At 33.5% G+C, this 24,632-nt stretch overlaps 5 protein-coding genes across 9 annotated transcripts; 2 read left to right on the plus strand and 3 right to left on the minus strand.

The window, feature by feature from the left end:
* Positions 1–42: 42 nt before the first annotated feature.
* LOC109857512 (zinc finger CCCH domain-containing protein 15 homolog) lies at positions 43–2,857 on the plus strand. The gene is made up of 7 exons (XM_020433860.1): positions 43–304; positions 459–666; positions 761–1,002; positions 1,099–1,302; positions 1,442–1,616; positions 1,696–1,893; positions 2,107–2,857. Exons 1-7 carry the CDS (start codon positions 236–238, stop codon positions 2,214–2,216), a joined length of 1,206 nt encoding a protein of 401 aa, XP_020289449.1. The 5' UTR covers positions 43–235; the 3' UTR covers positions 2,217–2,857.
* A 266-nt stretch (positions 2,858–3,123) lies between these two features.
* LOC109857513 (cilia- and flagella-associated protein 36) lies at positions 3,124–7,289 on the plus strand. Of its 2 annotated transcripts, none has more exons than XM_020433861.1 (6): positions 3,124–3,299; positions 3,383–3,504; positions 3,633–3,808; positions 4,081–4,268; positions 4,373–4,667; positions 4,816–7,289. In XM_020433861.1, the coding sequence occupies exons 2-6, from the start codon at positions 3,396–3,398 to the stop codon at positions 5,068–5,070; spliced, it is 1,023 nt and encodes a 340-aa protein (XP_020289450.1). In that variant the 5' UTR covers positions 3,124–3,299; positions 3,383–3,395; the 3' UTR covers positions 5,071–7,289. The 2 variants fall into 2 exon arrangements, with proteins under 2 accessions (XP_020289450.1, XP_020289451.1); XM_020433862.1 differs by having other exon boundaries at positions 3,386–3,504.
* A 1,400-nt stretch (positions 7,290–8,689) lies between these two features.
* On the minus strand, positions 8,690–15,346 carry LOC109857498 (serine/threonine-protein phosphatase 4 regulatory subunit 3). 3 transcript variants are annotated; one of them, XM_020433841.1, is made up of 6 exons: positions 14,771–15,346; positions 13,042–13,346; positions 10,989–12,587; positions 10,723–10,874; positions 10,126–10,525; positions 8,690–9,983 (listed from the first exon to the last, which is right to left on the minus strand). In XM_020433841.1, exons 2-6 carry the CDS (start codon positions 13,237–13,239, stop codon positions 9,897–9,899), a joined length of 2,436 nt encoding a protein of 811 aa, XP_020289430.1. In that variant the 5' UTR covers positions 13,240–13,346; positions 14,771–15,346; the 3' UTR covers positions 8,690–9,896. The 3 variants fall into 3 exon arrangements, with proteins under 3 accessions (XP_020289430.1, XP_020289429.1, XP_020289431.1); XM_020433840.1 differs by lacking the exon at positions 14,771–15,346 and adding an exon at positions 13,836–14,764; XM_020433842.1 differs by lacking the exon at positions 14,771–15,346 and having other exon boundaries at positions 10,126–10,322; positions 10,425–10,525; positions 13,042–14,764.
* Positions 15,347–16,781: 1,435 nt separating this feature from the next.
* Positions 16,782–19,872, minus strand: LOC109857509 (E3 ubiquitin-protein ligase synoviolin B-like). The gene is made up of 8 exons (XM_020433854.1): positions 19,401–19,872; positions 19,215–19,307; positions 18,968–19,120; positions 18,437–18,727; positions 18,098–18,312; positions 17,803–18,020; positions 17,288–17,723; positions 16,782–17,172 (listed from the first exon to the last, which is right to left on the minus strand). The coding sequence occupies exons 1-8, from the start codon at positions 19,527–19,529 to the stop codon at positions 16,812–16,814; spliced, it is 1,896 nt and encodes a 631-aa protein (XP_020289443.1). The 5' UTR covers positions 19,530–19,872; the 3' UTR covers positions 16,782–16,811.
* Positions 19,873–20,479: 607 nt separating this feature from the next.
* Positions 20,480–24,543, minus strand: LOC109857501. 2 transcript variants are annotated; one of them, XM_020433845.1, is made up of 7 exons: positions 23,674–24,543; positions 23,411–23,567; positions 23,142–23,310; positions 22,922–22,997; positions 22,741–22,812; positions 22,052–22,635; positions 20,480–21,926 (listed from the first exon to the last, which is right to left on the minus strand). In XM_020433845.1, exons 1-7 carry the CDS (start codon positions 24,367–24,369, stop codon positions 20,687–20,689), a joined length of 2,994 nt encoding a protein of 997 aa, XP_020289434.1. In that variant the 5' UTR covers positions 24,370–24,543; the 3' UTR covers positions 20,480–20,686. The 2 variants fall into 2 exon arrangements, with proteins under 2 accessions (XP_020289434.1, XP_020289433.1); XM_020433844.1 differs by having other exon boundaries at positions 22,052–22,812.
* Between the last annotated feature and the right edge of the window lie 89 nt (positions 24,544–24,632).

Genomic DNA, 24,632 nt, shown 5'->3' on the forward strand with positions numbered 1-24,632 from the left:
AGAATTATTCCTATGATTTATAATATTAATCATAATCAATGTGATTTTCTAGGAACGTTTTGTTTAGTTTTGCGTAAAGATGATTACACTGTCTAGTGAGAAAAATTAGAAGGATTAATGTTCAGGGTATTTCATCTCCAAAAAGTCCAGCATAAGATGGAGCTCTCGCTTTGAGATTTCTGTTAAGATTTTACATGTTTATCTATTGACACGCACAGAAACTTCAATTAAAAAAATGCCGCCGAAGAAAGCGCCGGCACCGAGCAAAAAAGCCGAACAGAAAAAAAAAGAAAAAGTCATCGAGGTAAGACGGAATTTTGCAACTAACCAAAAATATCGGAATTCCACATGTTGTCTTTACAAATAGGTCTGAATCTACTGACAGATTTTTTTTTTTTTTTTTTTAATACGCATGTATATATAAAATATGTGTGTAATTTGTCTAAAAACTTTTTAAGGACAAAACGTTCGGTATAAAAAACAAAAAAGGTGCCAAGCAGCAGAAGTTTATTCAGCAAGTGGAAAAACAAGTAAAGTCAGGGGGAGTAAATCCACGCAAACTCGAAGATCCTAATGCCAAAAAGTTGGAAAAAGAGAAGAAGTTGAAGGAACAAAAAGAACTAGCACTTATTTTTAAACCTGTTCAAACACAAAAGATAGATAAAGGTTGAATAACAATTTTAATGTAAAAGACGCTGTTAGATCTATATAGATGTCACTTTCAAGCAGAGAAATAACATCAGCAAAATGCAATTTGCAGGTATAGATCCCAAATCTGTTGTGTGTGCTTTTTTCAAGCAGGGGCAATGTACAAAGGGAGATAAGTGTAAATTCTCTCATGACTTGAGCATCGAAAGAAAAGCTGAAAAGCGTTCTTTATATTGTGATATGAGAGATGATGATGACAAAGAGATGGATACAATGGATAAGTGGGATGAGGATAAACTGAAAGAAGTAGTAGAGAAAAAACATGGTAGTGGTAATCGTCCAACTACCGATATTGTAAGTTATATAAATAATCTGACCACAACATACATAAATGTATTATAGAAAATATTGAAAACTGTTAAGAAAATGTGAGAAACTGTTTTTTCTTAGATCTGCAAACATTTCTTAGAAGCAGTGGAGAAGGCAAAGTATGGTTGGTTTTGGGAATGTCCATCTGGTCAAAAATGCATTTATAGGCATGCTTTACCTCCTGGATTTGTTTTGAAAAAAGATAAAAAGAAAGAAGAAAAAAAAGATGAAATTTCCTTAGAAGATTTAATCGAAAAGGAAAGAGCTAACTTGGGACCTAATCAGGTATAAAATAAAATAAATGTCTATTAACATAACATAATATAATAATCTGTTGGAAAATAGATTTTGTAAGAAAAGTTGTATGTACACAGTATTGTATATATGTAGCATTGTTTTTTATTTATTAAAAAAATGTTAACAGACTAAGATAACACTGGAGACATTCTTGGCTTGGAAAAAGAGAAAGGTAAAAGAAAAACAGGAGCAAGCAATTAAAGATGAAGAGAAGAAAAGAAACGATTATAAAGCTGGTCGTCAAGTTGGCATATCCGGAAGAGAAATGTTTTACTTCAATCCAGATCTCGCGACAGGAGATGGTGCGATCTCGTTTAAGACACAGTTTGCAAAAATTTTATCTCATATCAGTAAAGTTTATTTTATTTTTAATTGTCGCAGGTATCGATGAAGGTGATGAAGCGATATCTAGTTATGCTCGTGAAGAGGATGATTTTGAAGATGTAGAATATAGAGAACTTGACACGGAACGTCTCGCATTTGAAGTTAGTGAGACTGATACTAAAGGTATCACCGTGGCCGCTGTAGATCGGTTAAAGGCAAACGAAGTTGATGATAAAAACAGTGAAGATACTACAGGTAATAATTAATACATTAGCTGAATAATGTAAAATATTATTGCAATCATATCGTTTTGTCATTGTCATTAATCATAAATTGTCTCATTATTTTAAAGTTACTTGCTTTCTTACAAGAGAAACGACGATATCAAAGTGTTTATTATAATACTATTATATATATTTTTCTATATTGAATGAGAGAGAGATTAAAATAATATAATTTTTTGTACAGTAACTATAGAAGATGGTGCTGCAGCAGTAACCATTAATGAAAATCTATTCGTGGAGGAGGATCTGGAAGGTTTGGAAGAAGAATTGGGGGACCTGGATTTGGAGGAGTGATCCAGATGTCCCAATCGTTTCTCCTCTCCACACCACACCGTTCCACGTCTTATCAGTCTTTTAATATCTATCGCTCAGATCATTAGTCTCAAATGTGATGCAATGTATAATAATCTTGATAATGTCCATATAAATAATGCCATTATACGTATACATATACACACACACATGTATTCGAACAAGTGAGTGTGTATTAAATTTTTTCTTTATTTATTTAAATATACGCGCGCACAAAAATGCAACGGTGAAAACGCCATCTACTAGCGAACTACTATTCGTACTGTCAGAAGTGGCATCTTTCCACCTTTGACTACGTAACTTCTCTTTGGTGCAAGGATTGCATTTTCATGCTGTAATGAAAATTGACAACGCCTTCGTCGCCTAAGTAACCAAAAAATGAGGCAGCGATAATATAAGAGAGACAAAATAAGTAATTCATCTTTAGGCATCAATTGCGCTAGATTTATCAAAATAAAGATTATTTTGGCCACATCAGTAATAAATTTCTGTAAGAACCCGAGTTCCAAAAAGTAACATTATATGTTAAATAGATACACGATGAAATGTTTACTTGACACGAAAAAAGATCTCGAATGTCTCTAGTTAATATTAAAAAAAAAACCATTGCAACAAAAAAACATTGCACACAATGTTATTTTCTTATAACAAATTTATATTTTATCTTTTTATTGTACGAAATTTATCTGATGAATCACTAATCCTTTGAAATCTATATATCATACATTTATTTTTTTGTAAAATTTAAAACTTTTTAAAAATTTAAATATGATATAAAAGTTATAAAACGCTATGTATATATTAATATCAATGATAATTATACATACAAATGATTTGCACACTGTACATATTTCACTTTAATAAATAATAGTCTTCATAAATTTTCTGACACAGAATTGTTGTTGCATATTGATTTTTCTGGGTATATCGGTTATCTATAATTGTCAATTGACCGAAACTAACATGTAACTATTGTATATCGATCCGAATAATATTGGCGCAAAACTGTTCTAATGCCGCATGTTTTGCCTATCGTAACTATGACTACAACTTAGAGTTAGGAAGGTAAGAACACTTGTGATTTTTTGTTGAGCACAAAGAAACACTCGACGTGTGTGATATAACTTTTTTATTGCTCGAGCGTTAAGAAGAAGAGGCAAAATGAATGATAAAGACGACAGTGCTTGGGTATTCGATTCCTTAATTGGATTTTTGCAAGGCCCCATTTGGTCCTCACCTCTGCTGACTTTCATTGAGGAGAGATCCATCGGTTTGTACACTCATTAGAAACGTAAAGTCAGTAAAGATGATTTTGTCATTCTGCAATTATAAAAACATGAAATATATTTTGTAAATATTATGTTGTTATAATTATATATTTGACTTAATGTATTATAGTTTTTGAGGCAAATACCGAAGATTGCGAAGAATATCGAAAAATATATCAAGAATATAAAAACTTGGTTGACTTGCTGCTAGGATGCTTCATGGAGGATATGGGTATCACACCGGAACAATTCGAACATGCGTGCAACGTTAACAAAAATACAAAGATTCCTATACAATTTCAACAAGTATAATCATTATATCCGCACACATAACTATTAAATTATATTTCACATTTGTTTCAAAATTCAGTAAAACAAACTTTGTTCTATGTACATTCAAAATTTATATTCATGAGAACAAAAAGTCACGAATATAATTAATATTTAAAATACGTGTTAAGATTCACGTACAATAATGTAGAAATAACAGGAATAATATACACTACACTTGATTGTACTTTGTATTAACAAATTCAGTTTTTTTATGAATATAACTTTTATCATTAATTTTTTTATAGAATCTGTTCGAACAAATATGGGCGGCTAACGAGTACGAGATATTCAAAAGAATGATGATACAGAAGAACTTGGAACTCCAGCTACAGGCGTTAAATATGATCGAACAAAAGTTCGGTCTCACTCCTGCTTCTCTCATGTACGAAGACGGCTTTATTGACGATGAATTGGTCATGGAAGACTTGATAAAGTAAATAATGTAAAGATATTCTAGTTCTGTTGCATTTTCAAGTTACTTATAATGAACGAAAAGAGAAAAATAACAATAAATAAATTGTTTATATTTATGCACAGCAAGCACGCATTGGAAGATGAGAGCGAGGAAGAAGCAAATATAGCTCCCGACAAGACTCTGATTGCTGAACATGAGCGCTTAGCTGCCGAATATCAGAATGAAAGGGCATTGTTGAAAGAAGCGCTAAGAAATTCGAAGGACGCGTCTCAAAATACATCGGATGATGAATCAACGGAAGAGGTTGGATATACCTCCGTTTCCGTTGAGAAAGAACCGTCAGTTAAATTTCATCTCAGAAAGACGGAACCACTCAAACCAATACCGACTTCAACAAAAGATAATGATGAAAATGAGGTATTCCTTTTAAATTTACATAGATCTATGTAATATTACACACATACACAAATAATTGTTTATAAAAATAAGAGATCTAAAACATTTATATCGAAAATGTGCAAGTAATATCGAGAGCAAAAATATATCTCACTAATTGCAATTGCAGATGAGCGAAGAGGATATTAAAAAGAGACAAGAATATCTGAAAGCCAGACGAGATAAACTTGTGGCTCTGAAAAAAGAAGCTAGAAATCAACAATTAGAAAAAAACAAAACTCGACCGAGTTCCGCCAGAGTAGTTGCCGAAGCAACCATGAGAGGAAAACAAGAATTGGAAGCAGCGCAAGCTATAGACCCTTCGATACTTCAAGTACGAAGAGCTCTTGCGGCCAGACTAAAAGCCGAAGTTGTGCATAAATAATTTTCATTTTGCGTGATGAATATTGCTTCTTCGTAATTATTACCTATATATATACAAGTTTGAAATTGCTATTCCAGTAAAATATTTTACGCTAAAGACTAATTGTCAATTGTGATATTTAAAGAGAAGATAATATACATATACAATTGAACAATATAGATATCTGAGCGACAGACGCAGATTTAGCTTTCGGGAGAAAAATATAAAATTTATGAAGATTTACAAGATAATTTTTTTTATATATTTACGTTTCATTGCTTTAAGAGAACATATACATAATTTTATTTCTAAATAATATTTCATAAAGAATATAGAAAACAAAAGTAAAAACATACATCTGCAAGTACATTTGCCCTGTAATGCTATATTTTGTCTTCTTAAAAATCTGATATTTAACAAAACTATGTTTAATAAAAAAATACTGCATTCTTAAGAAATGTTTTCTGTCACACACACTACAGCATTCTCGCGTATAAGAATATATATATATATATATACATATATATATATATTTCTGTAAAAGTATAAAATATGTAATGATAAGAATTTAAGACGTGCACATTCACACGCGAACAAAAAAAAAATATGCATAAAATAATATACTTAAGAAAATAGTGATATCATACATTAATTAGATTAAATCACAATGATTATTGCATGATGTATAGTCGTATTTGTATATTCAGTAGAAACTTAGAATAGACATTAAGGTAAATTAAAGCTTTGGTCTCATTGGGACCAGTATATTCTTCTCTAATTTTAGATTTTATTTAATTAAATACTCTTCACGCGCGCGTATGCGCACTTCTACAACACACTGTATTTGTATAACACACACATTTATCATTCTCACTTTTTTTGCAGTCTACTTTCTAACAAATGAGATGAATTCATAGCATAATACCAGCAATATAAGTACTCGTTATCGTATAATTTTATATAAGATTATATATATATAAGGAAAGCAGAACACGTGTGTCTATGAGTCAAAATAAAAATTTATAAGTCAGGTCAGATATGAAAACGAAATTCTTGTTTATGAAAACAAGTGTCATATTTTCATGTACATTTGATTGATATATGCATGAATTTATGATTTTTTTAAATATAAATTTAATTTAACATAAAGTTTTTAAGGCGGTTTTTTCATAATCCGTTCTCATATTTCAGACCGTGATCTATAATGTTTATAACGTACAAACAATTCTCAGATTTTGTGTACAAAATGAAAATTTTTAATAATTTTTTATATCTCACACAGAAAAGAAATATTCTAAAACAAACTTTTATTCAGATTGTAGAAGTGTTTATCAGACGTATACAAGAGAATAAGAAAACTCTCAATATATTTTAGAAAATTTACACATATAAAACTTTTATTATGTGCTCGTGTATGAATAAAACGATCTTACATAATAAGGAACGCGATTAGAAATACCGTCCCCTTTTTAAAATTAAATTACTTTTCTTTTGTTTTGCATATCATTGCACACACATATTTTTTAATTACATATATCCTGTAATTACTTTCTACTGATCACTGCAAAAATTTTGATTGTAGAAATAAATCGTTTATTAAATATGTGAGAGAAGATCTGATTGTATATAATTATTAACAAAATCTAAAAAGCAACCTTTTTATATTTTTAGCTGCTTGTTTTGTGCTATGAATCCTGCATTTAGATGTTAGGTTTTGTCTGATTTATTCTTCAGAATAAAATGCAAAATATCGTTTTTTTACACACACACCCATACACCTACACACACACACACACACACACGCAATTACAATTCAATCACTTATTACCGTAATACACACAGAATTGTATATCTTATGTTTGCTTTTAATTCACAAAATTCACGAATAGCATCTCATATAAAAAGGTCTCTTTTTTTTTTCTGTGCATAATATATATATAGTCTGTATACATATATATATATATATATAGTCTCAAAGAAAAAGCTTCTCTTATGTCATTGTAATTAAAACGCATACTATATTATTAGCACATGATATTGTACAATGTGTGCACATGTCTGTACTCTTTCTTTTAATATTACATCAATGTGACGGTTGAAAAGTACATAGGTAATTGCGATCTCGGCGACGGTTTTGAGACAGAATGTTTTAGACTGTAATATGTCAAAGAGCTCTCTTTATATATATATATTATATATATCAAATATTAAATATATATTTAAAATTAATATTAATATATATATTAAAATTAATATTTGTAATTTTAAATGAAATATATTCAAAATTTTATTTTTAATATATTTAATATTTTATGTCTCTTCAAATATTAAATATATTTACATTTTAATACTTTTTATTGTAGTCCAATAAATATGAGATTACAATAATTCTTTTCTTCTCTATGAAATTTATAGAGAACATCTTATTTTACTTGATACTAAAAGTAATATTACTCATAACAAAATATTTTAGATAAATTTCACAACAAATTGATAAAATGTTTTGCTTAATGTGTTTGTTACACTCTCTTTAAACTCTTTTACACACATATCAAATATTAATATAAAATTCTTGTTACAAAAGCAACTCGAAGATTGCTTGACAATAATTGAAGTATATCATTGATGATGCAGTTGAATGAAAAAGGAAGTCTAGAACACTCTGTATAAATGTCTTAAATTTGTCAAGTTAAATAGCATATGTGACCGCAGTTTTATATTTTCTAATATCACTCAGATATTCATTTTTTTTCTCGGTTTTTTCTTTACTTACATTCTTTGCACACATATTCTGTATATTCTGGGCCTTAATATCGGTTCCGTGTTGTTATCGAATAAATTGTGGATATATGTAAAACACATAAAGAACAACATTACTCGGCATCGTCGTCTTACTTAACTAGTTAATATTAGCCTTTGTTACATCTCTCTTTCTTTGTGATCAGTCCAAGTTGCACAACATTTTTTATGTACACTTATCACTCAGCTCCAGCACAAATTTGCCTACTTAGATATACACAGTTTGTTCATCTTATGATTGAATCAGTTTTTAAATCCATCTTTCACAATATCGTAAGTTAATATATATGTATATGTGTACACATATGTATTCCACTTCAATGTTCCAAGCACATGTACTTACAGTTCTAAAGCAGTCTTGAAAATTCTTTCGGACATTTGTTAGGCATATGCTGGATCATCTGTACATCAGCTTTATAATACTTTTTGTTGTATAATTGAAAATAAAAAGAAAAAAAAACCGTGAAGATGTATATTGTTTAATGCGATAAATTATAAAAATTACACGATAATAATTGCTAAAGTTCGGTTTTAGCTTTGTCGGTTGCACTAATGGTCCGAAGTGAACTAATTTCTTTTTACTGAAGCCGAATTAAAATGAATAATACGGCAAGGTTTTAAATTTCACACAAACTACAAAGAGAGTATGCGTGCGTATAAAAACATACTTCTATAAAATAAAATGTCTCTTTCAAATTTTTATTAGTACAAATTAGGAGTTTATATATTGCGTCTTTTTTCCGGCATTAAATTTTTTATTCAATATACATAAATGATATATATTGCATTTTTTAAAATAAATATGTTTATAAATTTAACAAATTTAAATCACATGTAGTGATTTAGTGATTTTATGAAGCGTGTTTTTGCAATTTTTTGGCTTTTGCCCATGTAAACACAGATAATTGATACGACCAATATATTTTTTAAGCTTACTGTGGCTCAAAAACTTTCGTGATACACTCAGGTTATACTTTATACATCAAGGATTAACATCGGGCATGAAGTGCATACACACAGACTGGCATAAATATACATAAATCAAATATTTATTATTATACAATTACTGCTACTTACATTGACAACCGAAAAGCTTGTTGAAAATTTTTTTTTTTTTTAAAAAGAACTGAAAACTCTTAAAGAAGTTGCTATGTATCTGCTTAATCAAAGAGTGTATGTTGTGTATGTGTTTACAATCATTACAAATATACATATATATATATACAAACTAAATACTATCCTCCACAGTCAAACTTAATAGTTTTATAGTGTCGGACTATTCTGAAGAGTAAGGTCTCTTTATCGCGCAACACAGGCGATTAAGAAACTTACAAATAGCAAAACAAAACTTTCGGTTGCTTTTGTGCGGTACATCACATGTACGCTTTGTCTCCCCTGATCTTACAGCGTGTAAACTTCTTTTCAACGGACTCCATGTGATACACTATTCCTAGTGTATCACATAACTCAACAACTGCAATGTTGCAGTATATCATTGTCTAAGCTTCATCTTCTGTATCTGTAAATTACTAATAAATTTGGCTGAATAGCCAAATTTCCTTAGTCTAGTCATAATTATTCATGAGGTTATTCTTCCTAGTGCAAAGGTGTTTCCAGACAGTGGAATGGACTATGGTTTAATATCTTTTACTTTTTTTTTTACGCAGTATATAGTACATACATTCTCACACTATGTCATATTATGCCACATTGTTACCTCTTTTGTTGCTTTTGTTCAAACGACAGTTCATTCTCCTTTGTTTTACCGGATACACTCGATCGACATAGCTTAGTTTTTCACTCAGACGCTAGTTTTGCATATATACTATACACAAGTCAACACAGACGGACCTATGGATGAGTGTCCACCACACGTCTCTTTAAAAGCACTTATTGTTGCGTCCATTCCTAAGTGAGAAAGCTCATCTCTGTTTCTTTCAAAAATGAAGGAATAGATCTGTTTTTTACATGTAGGAAGGTTACGAAATGATAATAGCAATTAAAAATCACAAATGTCTTGTTCTTTCTTTGTTTTTGTTGTTTGCCTACTATGACAATCTTTGCCGCTTTGGCGAAGGACTTAATTCTGAATCTTCTTCCTCTTCATCCGAATCTCCTTCGTAATCGACTAAACCCTAAAAATTAATTTGTCAGATCTTTAACTTCAAACGTTCTGTATTGTACGTATTATTATTATTTATCAATGAAATAATTACAAAAAATAATATCAATAAATTCTAATATAGTTGCTGCTAAGCATGTACATTTTTGGTGTACCTTTTTAAACAGTGCAGTTCCCGTTTTTTCCACAGTACCAATAGCCGGAGTAGGATTTATATCCGAAGCGATCGGTGATTCATTCGCCGTTGATGTACTATTGTTGATTTGCGGTTGTTGCGAGGTAATGTTGTTATTAGAAGTATTGTTGTTTAACATAGTTTGCTGTTGTTGTTGCTGTTGGTGACTCTTTGAATCTGTAAGAGCGGGATTAAGTGCAAAATTTGAAGATGACGATTGTGTTTTAGCAGAAACTGGAAGTATAAGATCTGCTGCTATTGCGGGTACCACCGCCTCACCCTCATCAAATTCTTCCTCTTCGTTAAACCATAGCTCCTCCTCCTCATCTAGCTGCCTTTGATCTCTTCGGTATCGACTATTCCGTAAAATTGATGGAACACTACACATATAAATGAATTTACTTCAATAGTTAAAACTTTAAATTACTCATTGAAAATAAATCTGTACATATATTTATTGTGTCTTTATCTCTATATATTTCATATAATTTATTTTAATTGTTCTTTATCTTAATCTACGTTTTGTTTTTTATAACACACTTAAAAAATAAAAAAAAAAATGTAATTATATATGTACCTGTCAATTGTAGTTCTATCACGATCTTTCAGCTTGTCTTGATGCTGTTCGTACCTTAATTTTAATGCCTTAAATGTTTGTACATAATCAATTGCTTCCAATTCTTTCGAGAAGTTCTCAACAACATGTGAACATAACGATTTAATATCCTCCTGAAAGTATAATATAAAGTGCCCACACTACGTTATTTGTATATAAGATACATAAATATACATATATGTATAATTTTTACATATCTTTATCAATCACAAGTTACCATAACTTACCAATTTGATAAACTCAAACATTTCCAGTATAGCAGAGTCTAAAAGGTTGTATCTGCCATTGTTTCTTACAAATGCATCAAATACGGGAGTAAACAAGTTACCCTTAATTATGTACCTATTATAAAATTCATCTTTTAATGCTATAATCTTCCTCATAAACCTTAATGCACATAGTACTAAAAAAGTGTGTGTTGATTTCATTAAAACCAATATTCTTCTGAGTAAATCTTTGTTCAATATGCAATTTTTAATATGGTATGTGTGATGTTCTACGCAAAACGACAACAGCTCCAAGATCAAGCCCAAAAGTTGTACTGTTCTATAATCTTCTCTCGCAGGTCGATCTCCGATTGTGTTCGCCAAGAGAGGCGCTATTAAAGTACCAATACTATTTTTGTAAAAGTAATTTAAGAAATCAGTCTTCTCTGACTTGTTAACAGAAGCCAACATGTTCTCGGGATCCAGGAGCAAACGCAGCACACCGGCCAGCTGCACCGCTCCACCCAACTCAGGATCGCTATCTCCAACAAGTTGAGCAACTATTACATTGATTAACATTTGGTCCTGTTCTGTAGTATTCATCTGCTGTAGGGTATAATCTCGTACAACACTTGGAGAAAACTCCACAATATATGTCAATATATCTATACTGGCCGTTTTTGTTTGAGAATCATTCATTGCCAAAGTAATTTCTAAAGCAGGAAGTATACCAAGTGCTGTTAATGTTTTATAAAATGCTTCTTTTCCTTGGGGCTGAAGGTTTTGTGAAAAATTGCAAAATTCTTTCAAAAAAAGAACCAAGTCGCGTCTTTTACTGTCTGAAGTTGCTTCGTCCGTCAACTGACGAAAAAGTTCAGTGAGAAACTTCTCATCATCCTGTATCAAAGTTACTATTTCAACCTTATTGAAGAATATAAAACTACTCAATGTACTCAACATGTTGTCCTCAAATACGCTTGGGGTTGGCAGCACAACGTCTTGAATGTATTGAACTCTATATGTCTGATGTATTTTAGCTAACAATTCGGTATTTGTAATTGGAATCGCTTGCTTGAATCTAGCTAACTGCCGAAGATATTCCCGATGTCTTTTTGGCTGAGATAACGTCGGTTCGTATTCCAAACAACCGACAACATCAAAAATTGTGTCATCGCTGAACATAACTTCAAACAGCGCGTTTTTATTAAGTAGGAAAATATTTTTAAATATGTCGTAAAGATGATGCAATCCTTCAATGTTTTCTAAATCCTCGCATGTACGAAACAGATGTAACAGCTTCTTAATATAACCCTCTGATTCCAGTGCCACTGCCAATTTTTCTTTTCTCATAGGGGATGTTAAACAATTTTCTATGAGTTCGTTAATGTCTTCCAGTCGGCTAAGTTCACATGGTGGTAATTCAATGGGTGGTGCTGCATCTGACATATCATCAAACCGCTCATCTTCGGATTCTTCTACAATATCCTGTGTAATTTCTACTGACGGATCTTTGCCTTGGACTTGACAGATCTTCTCCCATATTTCGTCACAGCCTGCCTTTTCTTGAAAACTTAGAGCCAAGTCAAAGTTATCCCCTTCTGACCATACTATCAAAGTATCCTAAAATCACACAATTATACACACATATATATATTACTATTTTATTGCTTATAAACGTGTTTACAATATGTTTGCAATAAGTAAAAACTTTTCACAAAAATAAAATATTTAATAATGTATCATTACTTATTATTTATCTTTTATCTTATTAAACTGTGTCAAAAGTAAATAAAAATAATTATAAATATTTTTATTGTTAAAATTACACAATTATGTACTAAAAACATATAAAAACACAATTCTATTTTGTTATAACTTATCGTTTAATTTATAATATAAACATCATAAATATTAGTGTTTATAGATAAAAAAATTTTATATAAGAGTTACGTAGCAACAGCATAAATAATATAATCAAAAATATACCAACTACAAAAGAAAGAGTTAGACAATCGTAGATTTTATGATAGTCATAATAAAAGTAAATCCGTGAGATCCTTTGTGTGCATATTACCTGTTGTTTCTGATATGCTGTATCAGGCTGTATCCTACTCTCCAGCAAGACAGAGCCATCGCTTTCCGCTCTTACCAACAGAGAGATCCCTTTTAATCTATCTACATAAGAAGAGGAAACATGACCTGTACCACGATCATCCCACTGTCTATCCGCATTAAGAGCATACAATTTCACTCTTCTACGTGTATCCGTCATATTGTAAAACTAATTAGTAAACACTCTCTCCAGTGTCACCAACTATCCTGCATGCCTTTTCAGATTTGCTGGATCTTTGGCTCTCTCAGCGATTATACTCTCACTTTCTACTGGGAAAAAAGTCTTTCAGATGCTTATCAGATTAACAATATTGGACAGACATAGATATGTTAAATTTCCGCATGCCCTTGTAGAACCCATTAAAGTTTTGTTATTGCATCAATGATGTGTAGTATAAACAAAACGTGTGGTACGTCAACGTCTTTACGCAGAAAAAAAAAAAGGAACGCTTCGGTACACACGCATACACACACACACACATATACGTATATATGTACACACACACACACAGTGCGGGAGCAGTGCTTGACGGTCTTTATAGTCGGAAACCTCGTGTGGCGTAACAACACAGAGATTATACACCAGTGGGTTTCGACACCAGATTCGAGTGATGCTCGCGGTGAAGATGGTATTTTCGCGTGCTTCGCACAAACGACGAGACAGGCTCAGGCGTAGCGATGGACGCGCGTCACACAAACGTTTCGCGTTTCCAGGCTTTCCAGCGGCTGTTTTTACGACGCTGTATGTTTACGCACCGTTGCATAAATCACCGCTCCTCTTAGATGCCGCACCGAACTCTCCTCCAGGAAGAGAGAGATGCGGGATGCGCGCGGGAAAAGTTTGCGCGCTGTGCGGTGTGCTTCACGTGTCGCGTCGGCGGCGATTTTTCGGAGGACGCACCGGCTTGGATACTGCAACAGCCGTCGATTCGACCGACCTAACGTCGTGATTTTTTATTACTCAGAGATATTTCGATACTTCCTCGATGGCAAAACGTTGCGCGCGTGTGTGTGTATGTGTGTGCGCGCACTCTGCTTCTGTGTATTCTGCCTTCAGCGACGACGGCGGCAGCGGCAGCGACGACGACGGCGACGACGACGACGACGACGACGACGACGACAACGGGTAGTGGTGAAACGTGCGTACAACTTGAAACGCTCTTGGGACGCGGCAGCTCATAGGAACACGATTATCTCGCGAGAACAGATGTCGTCGACTCGCATCGCCACTCGCACTGTTTCTCTCCCGAGTTTTATCACTCTAAAATTGACATAGACACCAAGCGGTCACAACACTACAGTACGCCATGATAGATCATAACAACGCGCCACGGGGCCCACATCGCAGAACGCAAGGACGCTGGCGCAATATTTGAACGACGTGACACTTCTCCCAAGAGCATGCGTTATCTAAAAAAAACCCTATGAGAATCTACGACGATAAAAAAGTAAACTACTCCGTTAGACATGTGTTCACGGTACACCCGCGTGACACGATACACATGCAAAACTGAAAACACAAGTCACTCGAAGAGCATCGTGATCTCTAAAGACCTCTGACGTTTTAACAAAATCACATATAAACGGCGTGGTTTCTTTTTAATCATCGTCAAAGAATGGAGATATTTATTTCAAACCGTCGGTTATTGAATAACAAAACATATTGTGCCAAAAACTTGGTTTGTACAAACCATCACAGCCTTGCGCGCGTCGGCGAAGATCGGTGATTAAAGCTCGTAATCGAAATAGGTAAACATTCGCCCATGCACAGAACTAAGAATTTATGGAGGGAACCTTTCCGCAAGAGCGCGGTAAGGGGAGAAGTACCCTGACTTCGGCTAATTCCGTAAGCGCTCGGAAATGTTTCGGTTCTACGTAGAGTCTTGTCGAATTGACCAATCATGTTGGTAGACTTGCTGATGCGACGTCAATTTTTGATTGCGCTGTTATTACAGGAATGCGTGAAACAAAACTCTGCGCATACATGTGAGCCGAATGATACCGAACGTAACTGAAATTTACCGGAGTCAGGGCATTACCCTCCCCGTCTCCAATCACGTCTTTCCTTGCTCTCATACCAAGCAGCTAATGTTTCCTTCATATACTTAGATCCGTGGTTAGCGGCACATGATACCGTTTTGAAAGTCGATAACGGAGAAAAATGTCGATAAACACAGTTCGACTCGTCGCGCTGACGCACAGTGCAATTTATTGTAATCTTCACGATGTCAGAAACGCTGAAGTCTTGCAAATAAGATTATGTAATATGTAGATAAGAATAAAACTTTTCCTTTTGTCTATATATATTATATACATATATATATATATATATATATATATATATATAAATGTGTGTGCGTGTGCAGAGATAAAAGAGAAATCATTTCTTGTTTTAATTATATATTACCCCTTTTTTTATAATAAAAATGCCTTACATAGGATATTTACGTTTATACCTTTATATATTTGAAAACTGTTCTCTTTATCTGTTTTTTGCTTTATTTATTAATCATAATAATTATCAAATAGTTTTATAGTTATGTGAATTATGATAAATTATATATATATATATCTCTGTAAAGAAAATGAAATTAAGATCATTATAATAAAAAGTAAATAACATACAATTAGTTTCTTTTTTTTTATCAGAAATACTTGTACTGTATCGTTATTGTGTAGTTATTATTATTTTCTCAATTTCATGAAAGAATTAAAGAAAGATAGCTTATTTACATATTATAGTATATAACTGTACATATATGAAATGTGCATGTATGTTGAAGCTCAGAGACAGAAATACTCAAGTAAGCCATTTTGTGGAAATATTGAATTAATTTCAGTTTTTTTCTTTTTACAGCAAATACTTTCGCACAATTATAATGGCTACGCAAATAGAAAAGCAAAAAAAAAAAAAAAAAAAAAAAAAAAAAAAAAAAAGATCGAATTTTTCGCAGAGTAGTGTGAATTGGAAGGCATTTCGAGACATGAAACATTCTCCCGTGCAAAAATAAGTTCCATCCATCCCGCGTTATCTTTTACACACGAATAAATCTGAAAAAAATTATAATGCCAGNAAAAAAAAAAAAAAAAAAAAAAAAAAAAAAAACAAAAAAAACCATTGTTTTACGCAGAGTAGTGTGGAATGGATGGCACAACGAGACATGAAACATTCTCCCGTGCAAAAATAAGTTCCATCCATCCCGCGTTATCTTTTACACACGAATAAATCTGAAAAAAATTATAATGCCAGGAAAACTAGTTTACCGCATTTCATATGTATTTCTTATAAAAAAAAAAAGATTTGACACTTTATAAAAAGAAAGACATAAATTGTCATTCCTATGAAACTCACACTCTCACGTAATCATGAGAGACTGTTGGTACTATGACTTTAGTTTGTTGAGTCTCAAGCTTTCAGTCTCAATTATTACTAAGTTTTGGATTTAACAATCGGCAGAGAAATTTTTTTGCAAGTAGTTCTGCGTGTAGTAATACTGTGTCTTAATACACGATATTAACACACAATTAGATTGTTTGTATTAATTTACACAGTACTAATGCAGACAGAACTAGATTTAAGATCATTTATCGAGATTTCTCGCATCGATCGCAAAATCCGACTTTAGTTATTACACAGTCCTCAATCGCGTTAACCGTTTATATTGAGGCCAATCATTAACCAAGTTAGTCTATTATATTACATAGTTTATCACACACAAGTTTTATTTTTATTTATTCTGTTGTTGGTGGAGGTGAAAATTTTTGCAACCTACGTCTGCGTAGCATTTCCTGCTCGCTCGTAACGTCCATCTCAATCTTAGACAAATCTAGCGTATCAGATTCGTTAGATGATGTTTCTTCCTTTGGTACACTTGAAACAGGAGTGCCTTCCTTTGACGTATTCGGAGTAGAAGTGATTTCTTTTGACGTGCTCGGAGAAGAGTTTTCCTTCAACATACTCGATGTGTTTTCCGATTTGGCCTCAGAACTTTCGCCACTGACTTCAGTGGCTGTGTTCGCTGTACCACTTGTTGTTGGTTTCTCAGATACATCCGATGTATTATCGACATTGTTTGTAGAATTGTACACAATACTAGAATTGTAAATTGCATTATTCAAAAAAAAAAAAAAATAAATAAAATATATATTACAACGATAAATTGAATTATATTAAATTATACAGACTACACTATCTCGATTATACTTACTTGGCTGTGGCAGCTGCTGTTTGATATTGATTCATCATCGCATTGGCTGCATCCAATAAAAGTTGAATCTTTTGCAATGTTTGTATTCTGGCTTGAACAGCTTGGCGCAGATTACCCTCCATCGCTCTAAGTTCTTCTTCGCTGAGTTCACTTAAATGCGGTGGTGGTGCAGGAATAGGCGGCAATGGTAGTGTAGGAAACAATGGTGGAAAAAGCGGTATATTTAAGGTGGGTGGTACATTCTGATTTGAAGAAGTACTTCCAGCATTATTTTGAGATTGCTGTTGAGATGATTGTTGTTGTTGTTGTTGTTGCTGCTGTTGCTGCTGCTGTTGTTGTTGTTGCTGCTGTTGCTGCTGCTGCTGTGGTGGCATTCCTGCAGCAGGCAATCCAGCCCAAAATAATGGGGGGATGTGAAATGGTGCTCCTGGTGGTCCTGTATTTAAGAATACAAGTTAAATTAAAAGAAGAGTATTAATAATTTCAAAATACAAAATAAATAATCAAAATTGTACCAATAGGATTGACACCAGGTGCTTGCGGAGGCTGAGGCACCTGCGGTCCTGGCTGAGGAGGATTCTGCTGCCTTGGTTGCGTAGTGGTCGGCGTAGGTCTTAAAATGTTCAAACGACACGTTGGACACGTTTGCTGACGTTGAAACCAAGAACGTAGACAAGCAGTATGAAAGATATGATTACACGGCAATTTTTTACTAGCTCCAACCATTTCCTCCCTACATCAACATAATGCATAAGAAAAAACGAAAGATTGCACATAATATAAGATACTTCTGTTTTTTTTAATACTTACCGACATATAATACAAACATTATCAGCAGCAGCCAATTCCTCAGCTGTTGCATCTGGATAGAGTGTATTCATATTTCTAATAGCTCTTCTTGACATTACAATATCATGAAATGCTTTTTTGAAATCTCGCATAGTATAATACATGGGTCGCAGTGCAAATAAAGGTAATGTAAATAGTTTTATCATTAAAGTCACAAAGGTAACATAGAGGACCACCTAAAGACATTTAATTAATTAATTGATTAGAGTCAAATAACTAAATATATATGTATACATGAACAATCACATACAAATCAAGATATATATAATTTTTTAAATAAGTTTTACATTAAAAAATTACCTTTAAAAAACCAATTATCAGTTCTGTGTACAACAAAAACACTGGTTTGTTATCCCACGGATTTTCACTTTGCAGATCAAGTGTGTGCAATATATATTTTACAGTAATATTAAGAACAACAGTGAGCAAAATTGCATATTCAAAGCCAAATACAAGTTGTACAGAAGGACCTCTAGTGGCTGTTGTAACGATTGCATAATGAAGCATTGTAAAATTAATGGTAAGTAAGAGTAATAATAAAGTAGCAATTCTAAAATGGAACAACCACGTTATTACTGGACTTCTCTCCATCTAAAAAACAACAGAGACAAATTAATTGAAGATATATGGACAATTGTACGTAGTTATAAATTACTCCAACATAGAACAAATCTCAATAAATGTTAAATATGTATTATGTACATACATGCAAATAATATTGTAAGAAACCATGTGTATACATATATATGTGCGTACATACATATGTATATGCCCGAGTTTCCTACAATGTTACTTAAAACAAACCGATAAAGATAACAATGTAATACTCACATAATCAACACGGTCTTCAGCTAGCCAATGAAATGATTTCAAAAATAATAGGAGTGTAAACAACGCTATAAATTTTGGACTAAAGTCATCCCGAAATACTGTAAACGCCAAGCATGTTTCCGTCACTGCGTACCACACTTTTTCCACCAAGTGCTGCAAACGACAGAAAGACATGTGTAAAAATTTAAAATAAAAAAATTCAAAAACAAAAAAAAACAAAAAACGATAAGAGACGAGAGTCACTCACCTCGATCTCGGCGGCGCGCAAGGTACCGAAAAAGATCTTTCGCAGGAAGGCGTTTATCATGAATGCAAGAATGAATCCCTGCGCGTAGATTACCTATAGCAATACGTCCATAATAAATTCGCGAGTTATGATTAAATTCAAAGGTCACTGCGTGACTTATCGCTATTATCGCGGAAAAAAACTCACGGTCATGCTCGGATTGGATTTGGTTATATGGACAACGGTCGGATAAAATTGTTTTCGTTGATAATACGCATTGCCGATAACAGCGCACGTTAATGCGGTGCTTATCAGCATAATTCCGGCCTCCCTCATTTTTGCACCGACCACCTTTCTCGTCAGCCCAAGGGCTGCGTTTTTTCCCGCTGAGAGAAATCACTGACACTTTATTGCACGGAGAATTTTCTTGCGTTTTTTTTTTTTTTTTTGCGAACAGTTGCACAGTGCTCCCGTGTCAACGTGGCGCTGATATCGTCGCGGTAATCTTCGAAATTATTACATCTGACACCGTGTAACGCACACAACAAATAACTCGGCTTTTGGAATAAGTTTTTGTTTCTCTTTTTTTTTTTAACGGCGACGAAAGAGGAGATGAGCGGGACAGTAATAATGTGACTCGTTGTAACCACGACGCGCGTTTTATCATCAATGTCAACCGTTCGACGTGTTTTGACAGTAGCGCGACACAGAGGTGGCGAAAGACAAGCGGTGCCACGTGATTGGTCGACCGAATGATTAAAGCGACCACGTGGATCGTGATGATTTTTGCCTCGATCATAAAACACGACACACGTATATACTTAAATTATCGTACAATCGAGTACTCAAAACAGAGCGGGAACGATATAAGAACAAAAGATTGCATTCTTTTTACAGAAGATAAAAAAAAAAAAATGCTTTAATTCGTTATACTAGGTACAAGGTAAATGTTACATTGACATCTTATGTATTTATTAACGAGCGATAACACATAAAAATGTTGCAATGAATATATGAGAAATCCGTTGCCATGTGAATGACAAGTAATATAATGAGAACTATATGCAAATAAGTGATAAATGCAATGACTAGTCTTAAAAAAGTATATCGAACAGTTTTATATTCTGTTCGCATTTTAAAATGTGACTCCAAATCACAAAAAAAAAGTGTAATTTTATACAGACGCACTCTTTATACGACACATATCTATTAATTTGTTTGAATATATAAATTTAAAAAATTTGTGTATAAAAATTTAAATTTGTATAAAACTCTAGCAGTTTTTGTAACATTTTGTTAGATATTTGTTTGTTTTCATATATATATATATATTCTGTTTTATAAAAAACAAAGTAACTTAATATACTAGGAACACCACAAAAAAATACTAGTTCTAAAAAAATATATATATGTATATAAATTGTTTCCTTAAACACATATATGAAGGATAACATTAATTCAACGCGTCTTTATGATCACATTTTACGTATCTGTTACGCATGTGTACTGAGATTTCTTGTTTTCAAAATACTTTTGGGACTTTGACGTTTCGGAGTCCCTAATTGTGCTGTCGCTTTCAACGGCGTTCTGCGTGTGTCGACTGGAGGTCTGCGCACTATCTTGGTGCTTCTCGGTGTTTTCACCGTCAAAGGTCGCTTAATATGTGGCGTTTTCGTAACATCCGGTTTGTAAGGAGACACGGTCGAATTTTCCAGCATCGTGTTGACGGACATTTTTGTCAGTGGCGATGTCTTGGCAATGATATTCTCTTTCTGATGAACTTCCGTGTCACGTGCGTCATTGATCTTTTTCTGTTTAACAACAATTTCAATTGGATCTTTATTCGAAAATTTCTGAGAACGATAATTCTTATCCGTTCGGTCTTGAACTGGTTTTGATGGCGAATTTATCAATTGCGTCTTTATTTTCGCGTTCGGGGACAGCATCGCGTGACAATTTTTGCTGTTTAAATCCTTGTTGGATTGTTTTCGGAAGATCTGCGTCTCCTTGTTCGTCTTGGGAGATCGTTTGATTGTAGAGTCACGACGTTTCTTGTTTGACGTATTGGCGGTTACGAACTCGGGCGTTTTTGTTGTGCACTCGTCGAACAATCTCGCTTTGGCTAACACCATACCGGCATTTTGCGCTCGCAGTTTCGCGACCGACGGTCTACCGGTTTGCGGAGCAGATGTGTTCGTTCGAGACGACGATTTGAAATATTTGTCTGCGTCGTTCCACGATATCTCCTTTGAACTTTCGAAAACAATATTGGATTCTTGTAAACAGTCGTTATTCAAAACTATATTTTGATGACTGTTGATCTTGTTTAAGTCGTCCATTTTATCATCAAAATACGACGAATTATCTACGAAGTCTTTGCCGTGGAAAGACGATGCTCTCCGCACAGACGAGACTGCACGATTATTTGTTGTATGCAGATCTTTGAATCCAGAAAGATTCGAATCACTATTATTTGAGATTCTGTGTCGTTCCGCGGAACGAGAAATCATTGTGTTCGTTTGATTACGTAAACAAGTTACTTCGTCTCTCGTATTGTTCGATACCATTTCGCTGCGTTTGTCGGTAGAATATGATTGCTCCTTTAAATAATTGTTAGAAAAAATCAATTCTCTTTCAATCGGATAAACATTTATTTGTTTATCGAGTTGGATATGATGTTGTAGGTTAAAATTTGGAGAAATATGCCATGATGCAGTTCGTCTAACATGTTTGCTGAAAAAATTAATTAATAAAAGATAAATTTTTTATTGGTTCAATTTTTTTCGTACTAGTCAATTATGTTTCTCTAATCATTTTATATATAATAAAAAATTTTAAAAAAATAGATGTCTAATTACCTTGTAATTTTTTCTTGTGAACGTCTTCTTAATGTTCCAATTTTCCTCGCGCTAGGAGACCTTATTATTTTATGTTCTCCCGATCTTCTGATTTTCAATTCCTTGCTCAGTCTTTTCGCTAAATAATCGCTCGACAAAGTGTTTTCGATATTAGCCTCTTCTAACGTTTTCTCATATGCTGTTTGTACTTTGTTTACTGAATGCGTTGTTATATCATTATCTTCGTTGTATATGCACCCAAATTCCTGGGAAATACACGTTTCAATTGCTGAAACACGATTCTTTATGTCTTCGTATTCGCTCTTAGGAATTTTGACATAATCTTCTTCGCCATGATCACTTGATAGAGATGCTGGCTCATTATTAGAGAGAGATATGTCAAATTCGTCAGAATCAGTCTTATCGGGCGTTAACAAGCATATGTTATCACTTTCATCCGTAGCATTTAATTTTCTTGAATTTGCGCTTACATTCATATTCCAATGTTGATTACTGCGATGATTTTTATCTAGCAAGTTATCGTGCTCGCCACCGTCGTCGGACAAGTCCACAGTGGCGTCAGTGAGTACATCTTCATACTCTTGCTGAAAATCATTATTCAATCGTTCATTATATTTGACTAATCTCAAACGTGATATCCCATTGCAACATTTATTATGTATTTTATGTGTGTGAGAAGAACTGCTTACTGAACTCCAACGTCTTTCACAACATGATTTATAATTATTCGCGCACGAATCTGATAAGTCGTCATCAGTCTTCTGAAAATATTTTACCAAAGTTATTTGTTATCGAAGTTGTGTTACCTAATTACTAAATAGTTCTACAAAATCAATAAGTATTAATACGCATACACACGCGGATACTTACTTGTTTATTTTTAGAAACAAATTTGTCCAGACTCAATCTTAGCCTCTTTGATTTGTCCAACTTATCAGCTGTTCCCCTAAAGTAGTGTAAAATATTACATTAACACGTATTTATATATGGTTTCTTGTGCTAATTATTTCTAATATTAAATATTAAAAAAGTATACACAATAAAAGACCAAAATTTGCATGAAATGACAGTAAAAGATAAATTTTCATACTTTTTCTTCATACTTGAAAGACGCTCTCTTTCAGTTACTTTCCGTTTTTTAGTAAATTTATTTGAGGACATATTTAATTGCATTGAATTTGTACAAGATTGCGGGCAGTTGATGTTAGGTGTGTCATCTGCACTTTTCCCAACCATTTTCTTCAGTCCATTGAACATTCCTATAAAAAATGACAAAAAAATATATTTCCAAATTTAGTATTCAGAAAAAATCTATTTAAAAAATATACAAAAAAGAATATGTAAAGATATTATAGTTACTTGTGAGACTTGCACTGCGAGGCTTCTTTTTCTTGGACTTTACATGTGGTTCAAGTGAGTCCAATCCATTATCTGTGCTTCCACTCATCTCCATAGATATACTTTGCGCAATATGATTTGGCAAGATACCAATATTTTCTGAATTTTCAATCAGAATCTGCAAGAAAATATATCTCTTTACATAAGATATATCTAAGATCTTTGGATATTTCTTTAATTAAGATATCATGAATCATTAATATTCTTACAATCATTTTTTATACCTTGATAATAGACAAGTGCATTTGCAATCTGTTCTGAACAGCTGACATGGATGTGTCTTGCAAAGGCATTATATTTGGTCCAATAACTTTTGCAAGATTCTCAATATTCATCTTGTTTTGTTTTTCATACATAGAAACTTTCTTCAGAAACTCCATAAAAAATGCCAGAGTGTTTAAATGATAGGGTGGTAACAGTATACATGCCAACAACAGTGCTTGCACTCTGTAGCTCTTCAACAGTGCACAGTGCACAAATAGATCGTGATATGTGTACGGGATCAGCGGCTCGGGTAGATCACGAAAAAAAGACTTCAAGCAGTTTGCGACGTCGATCGCGTGATTCTTCTCGTTTAAACTACCGCCATTGTCCAAACGAGATATCAATTCTTTCTGTCGCGCTTGGGAACCGGCTTTCCGAAAGAGACCCTCCTGCGTGATATATTTTTCCAAAAATGTGGAGGCTTGTATCACAAACACGGGAACGTGGACTATGGCACCCGACGACAAATTCACGATATCCAGAGCCTGATAGAACAGCGGGGTCTTGAAGACCCTCTTGGAAATGTTCTTGCACGCGTCAGATCTCTCGCTTTTGAGCATGCTCTTCTTAAAGCGGTATTTAACTCCCAAATTACGAAGATCGTTGGCAACGACATGATATACTTTTTCTTTGTGCAACACATCGTAAATCAACATCTTCGATACTTCAACGCGGTGTTAAATTACACAACACAAATCGTGTCTCTCCGGACGTGAGATCAAATTCAATGAGAAATTACGAGCAATTCAAATATATCTCATTGTACACACCTCTCAGCATCCGTTTTTATATTGAATTTGATTGAATTTGATAACTCGCAAATGCCGCCAACGTTACGGTCCGGAAAATTAAGGACGAGCGTATCGGATGAAATAGTGAAAACGGACCAATGACAAAAAAGAGACATTGGCGATAGCCA

This window comes from Pseudomyrmex gracilis, unplaced genomic scaffold, assembly GCF_002006095.1.
Source record: "Pseudomyrmex gracilis isolate BER0280 unplaced genomic scaffold, ASM200609v1 scaffold_161, whole genome shotgun sequence".
NCBI lineage: Eukaryota > Metazoa > Arthropoda > Insecta > Hymenoptera > Formicidae > Pseudomyrmex > Pseudomyrmex gracilis.

Bases quoted from the DNA above. Each gene is read 5' to 3' on its own strand.
- LOC109857512 (XM_020433860.1), top strand. From the start codon at position 236: ATGCCGCCGAAGAAAGCGCCGGCACCGAGCAAAAAAGCCGAACAGAAA. The intron at 667-760 runs GTTGAATAACAA...TGCAATTTGCAG, and splicing joins AACACAAAAGATAGATAAAG to GTATAGATCCCAAATCTGTT. The intron at 1,894-2,106 runs GTAATAATTAAT...TTTTTTGTACAG, and splicing joins AAACAGTGAAGATACTACAG to TAACTATAGAAGATGGTGCT.
- LOC109857513 (XM_020433861.1), top strand. From the start codon at position 3,396: ATGAATGATAAAGACGACAGTGCTTGGGTATTCGATTCCTTAATTGGA. The intron at 3,505-3,632 runs GTTTGTACACTC...AATGTATTATAG, and splicing joins CATTGAGGAGAGATCCATCG to TTTTTGAGGCAAATACCGAA. The intron at 3,809-4,080 runs GTATAATCATTA...ATTTTTTTATAG, and splicing joins TTCCTATACAATTTCAACAA to AATCTGTTCGAACAAATATG.
- LOC109857498 (XM_020433841.1), bottom strand. From the start codon at position 13,239: ATGACGGATACACGTAGAAGAGTGAAATTGTATGCTCTTAATGCGGAT. The intron at 12,588-13,041 runs GTAATATGCACA...GTGTGATTTTAG, and splicing joins CAGCATATCAGAAACAACAG to GATACTTTGATAGTATGGTC. The intron at 10,875-10,988 runs GTAAGTTATGGT...TTATACTTTCAG, and splicing joins TGTTTGAGTTTATCAAATTG to GAGGATATTAAATCGTTATG.
- LOC109857509 (XM_020433854.1), bottom strand. From the start codon at position 19,529: ATGAGGGAGGCCGGAATTATGCTGATAAGCACCGCATTAACGTGCGCT. The intron at 18,728-18,967 runs GTGAGTATTACA...GTTGTTTTTTAG, and splicing joins CTGAAGACCGTGTTGATTAT to ATGGAGAGAAGTCCAGTAAT. The intron at 17,724-17,802 runs GTACAATTTTGA...TCTTAAATACAG, and splicing joins ACCTGGTGTCAATCCTATTG to GACCACCAGGAGCACCATTT.
- LOC109857501 (XM_020433844.1), bottom strand. From the start codon at position 24,369: ATGTTGATTTACGATGTGTTGCACAAAGAAAAAGTATATCATGTCGTT. The intron at 23,568-23,673 runs GTATAAAAAATG...ATTTTCTTGCAG, and splicing joins TGCACTTGTCTATTATCAAG to ATTCTGATTGAAAATTCAGA. The intron at 22,998-23,141 runs GTATGAAAATTT...ACACTACTTTAG, and splicing joins CTTTCAAGTATGAAGAAAAA to GGGAACAGCTGATAAGTTGG.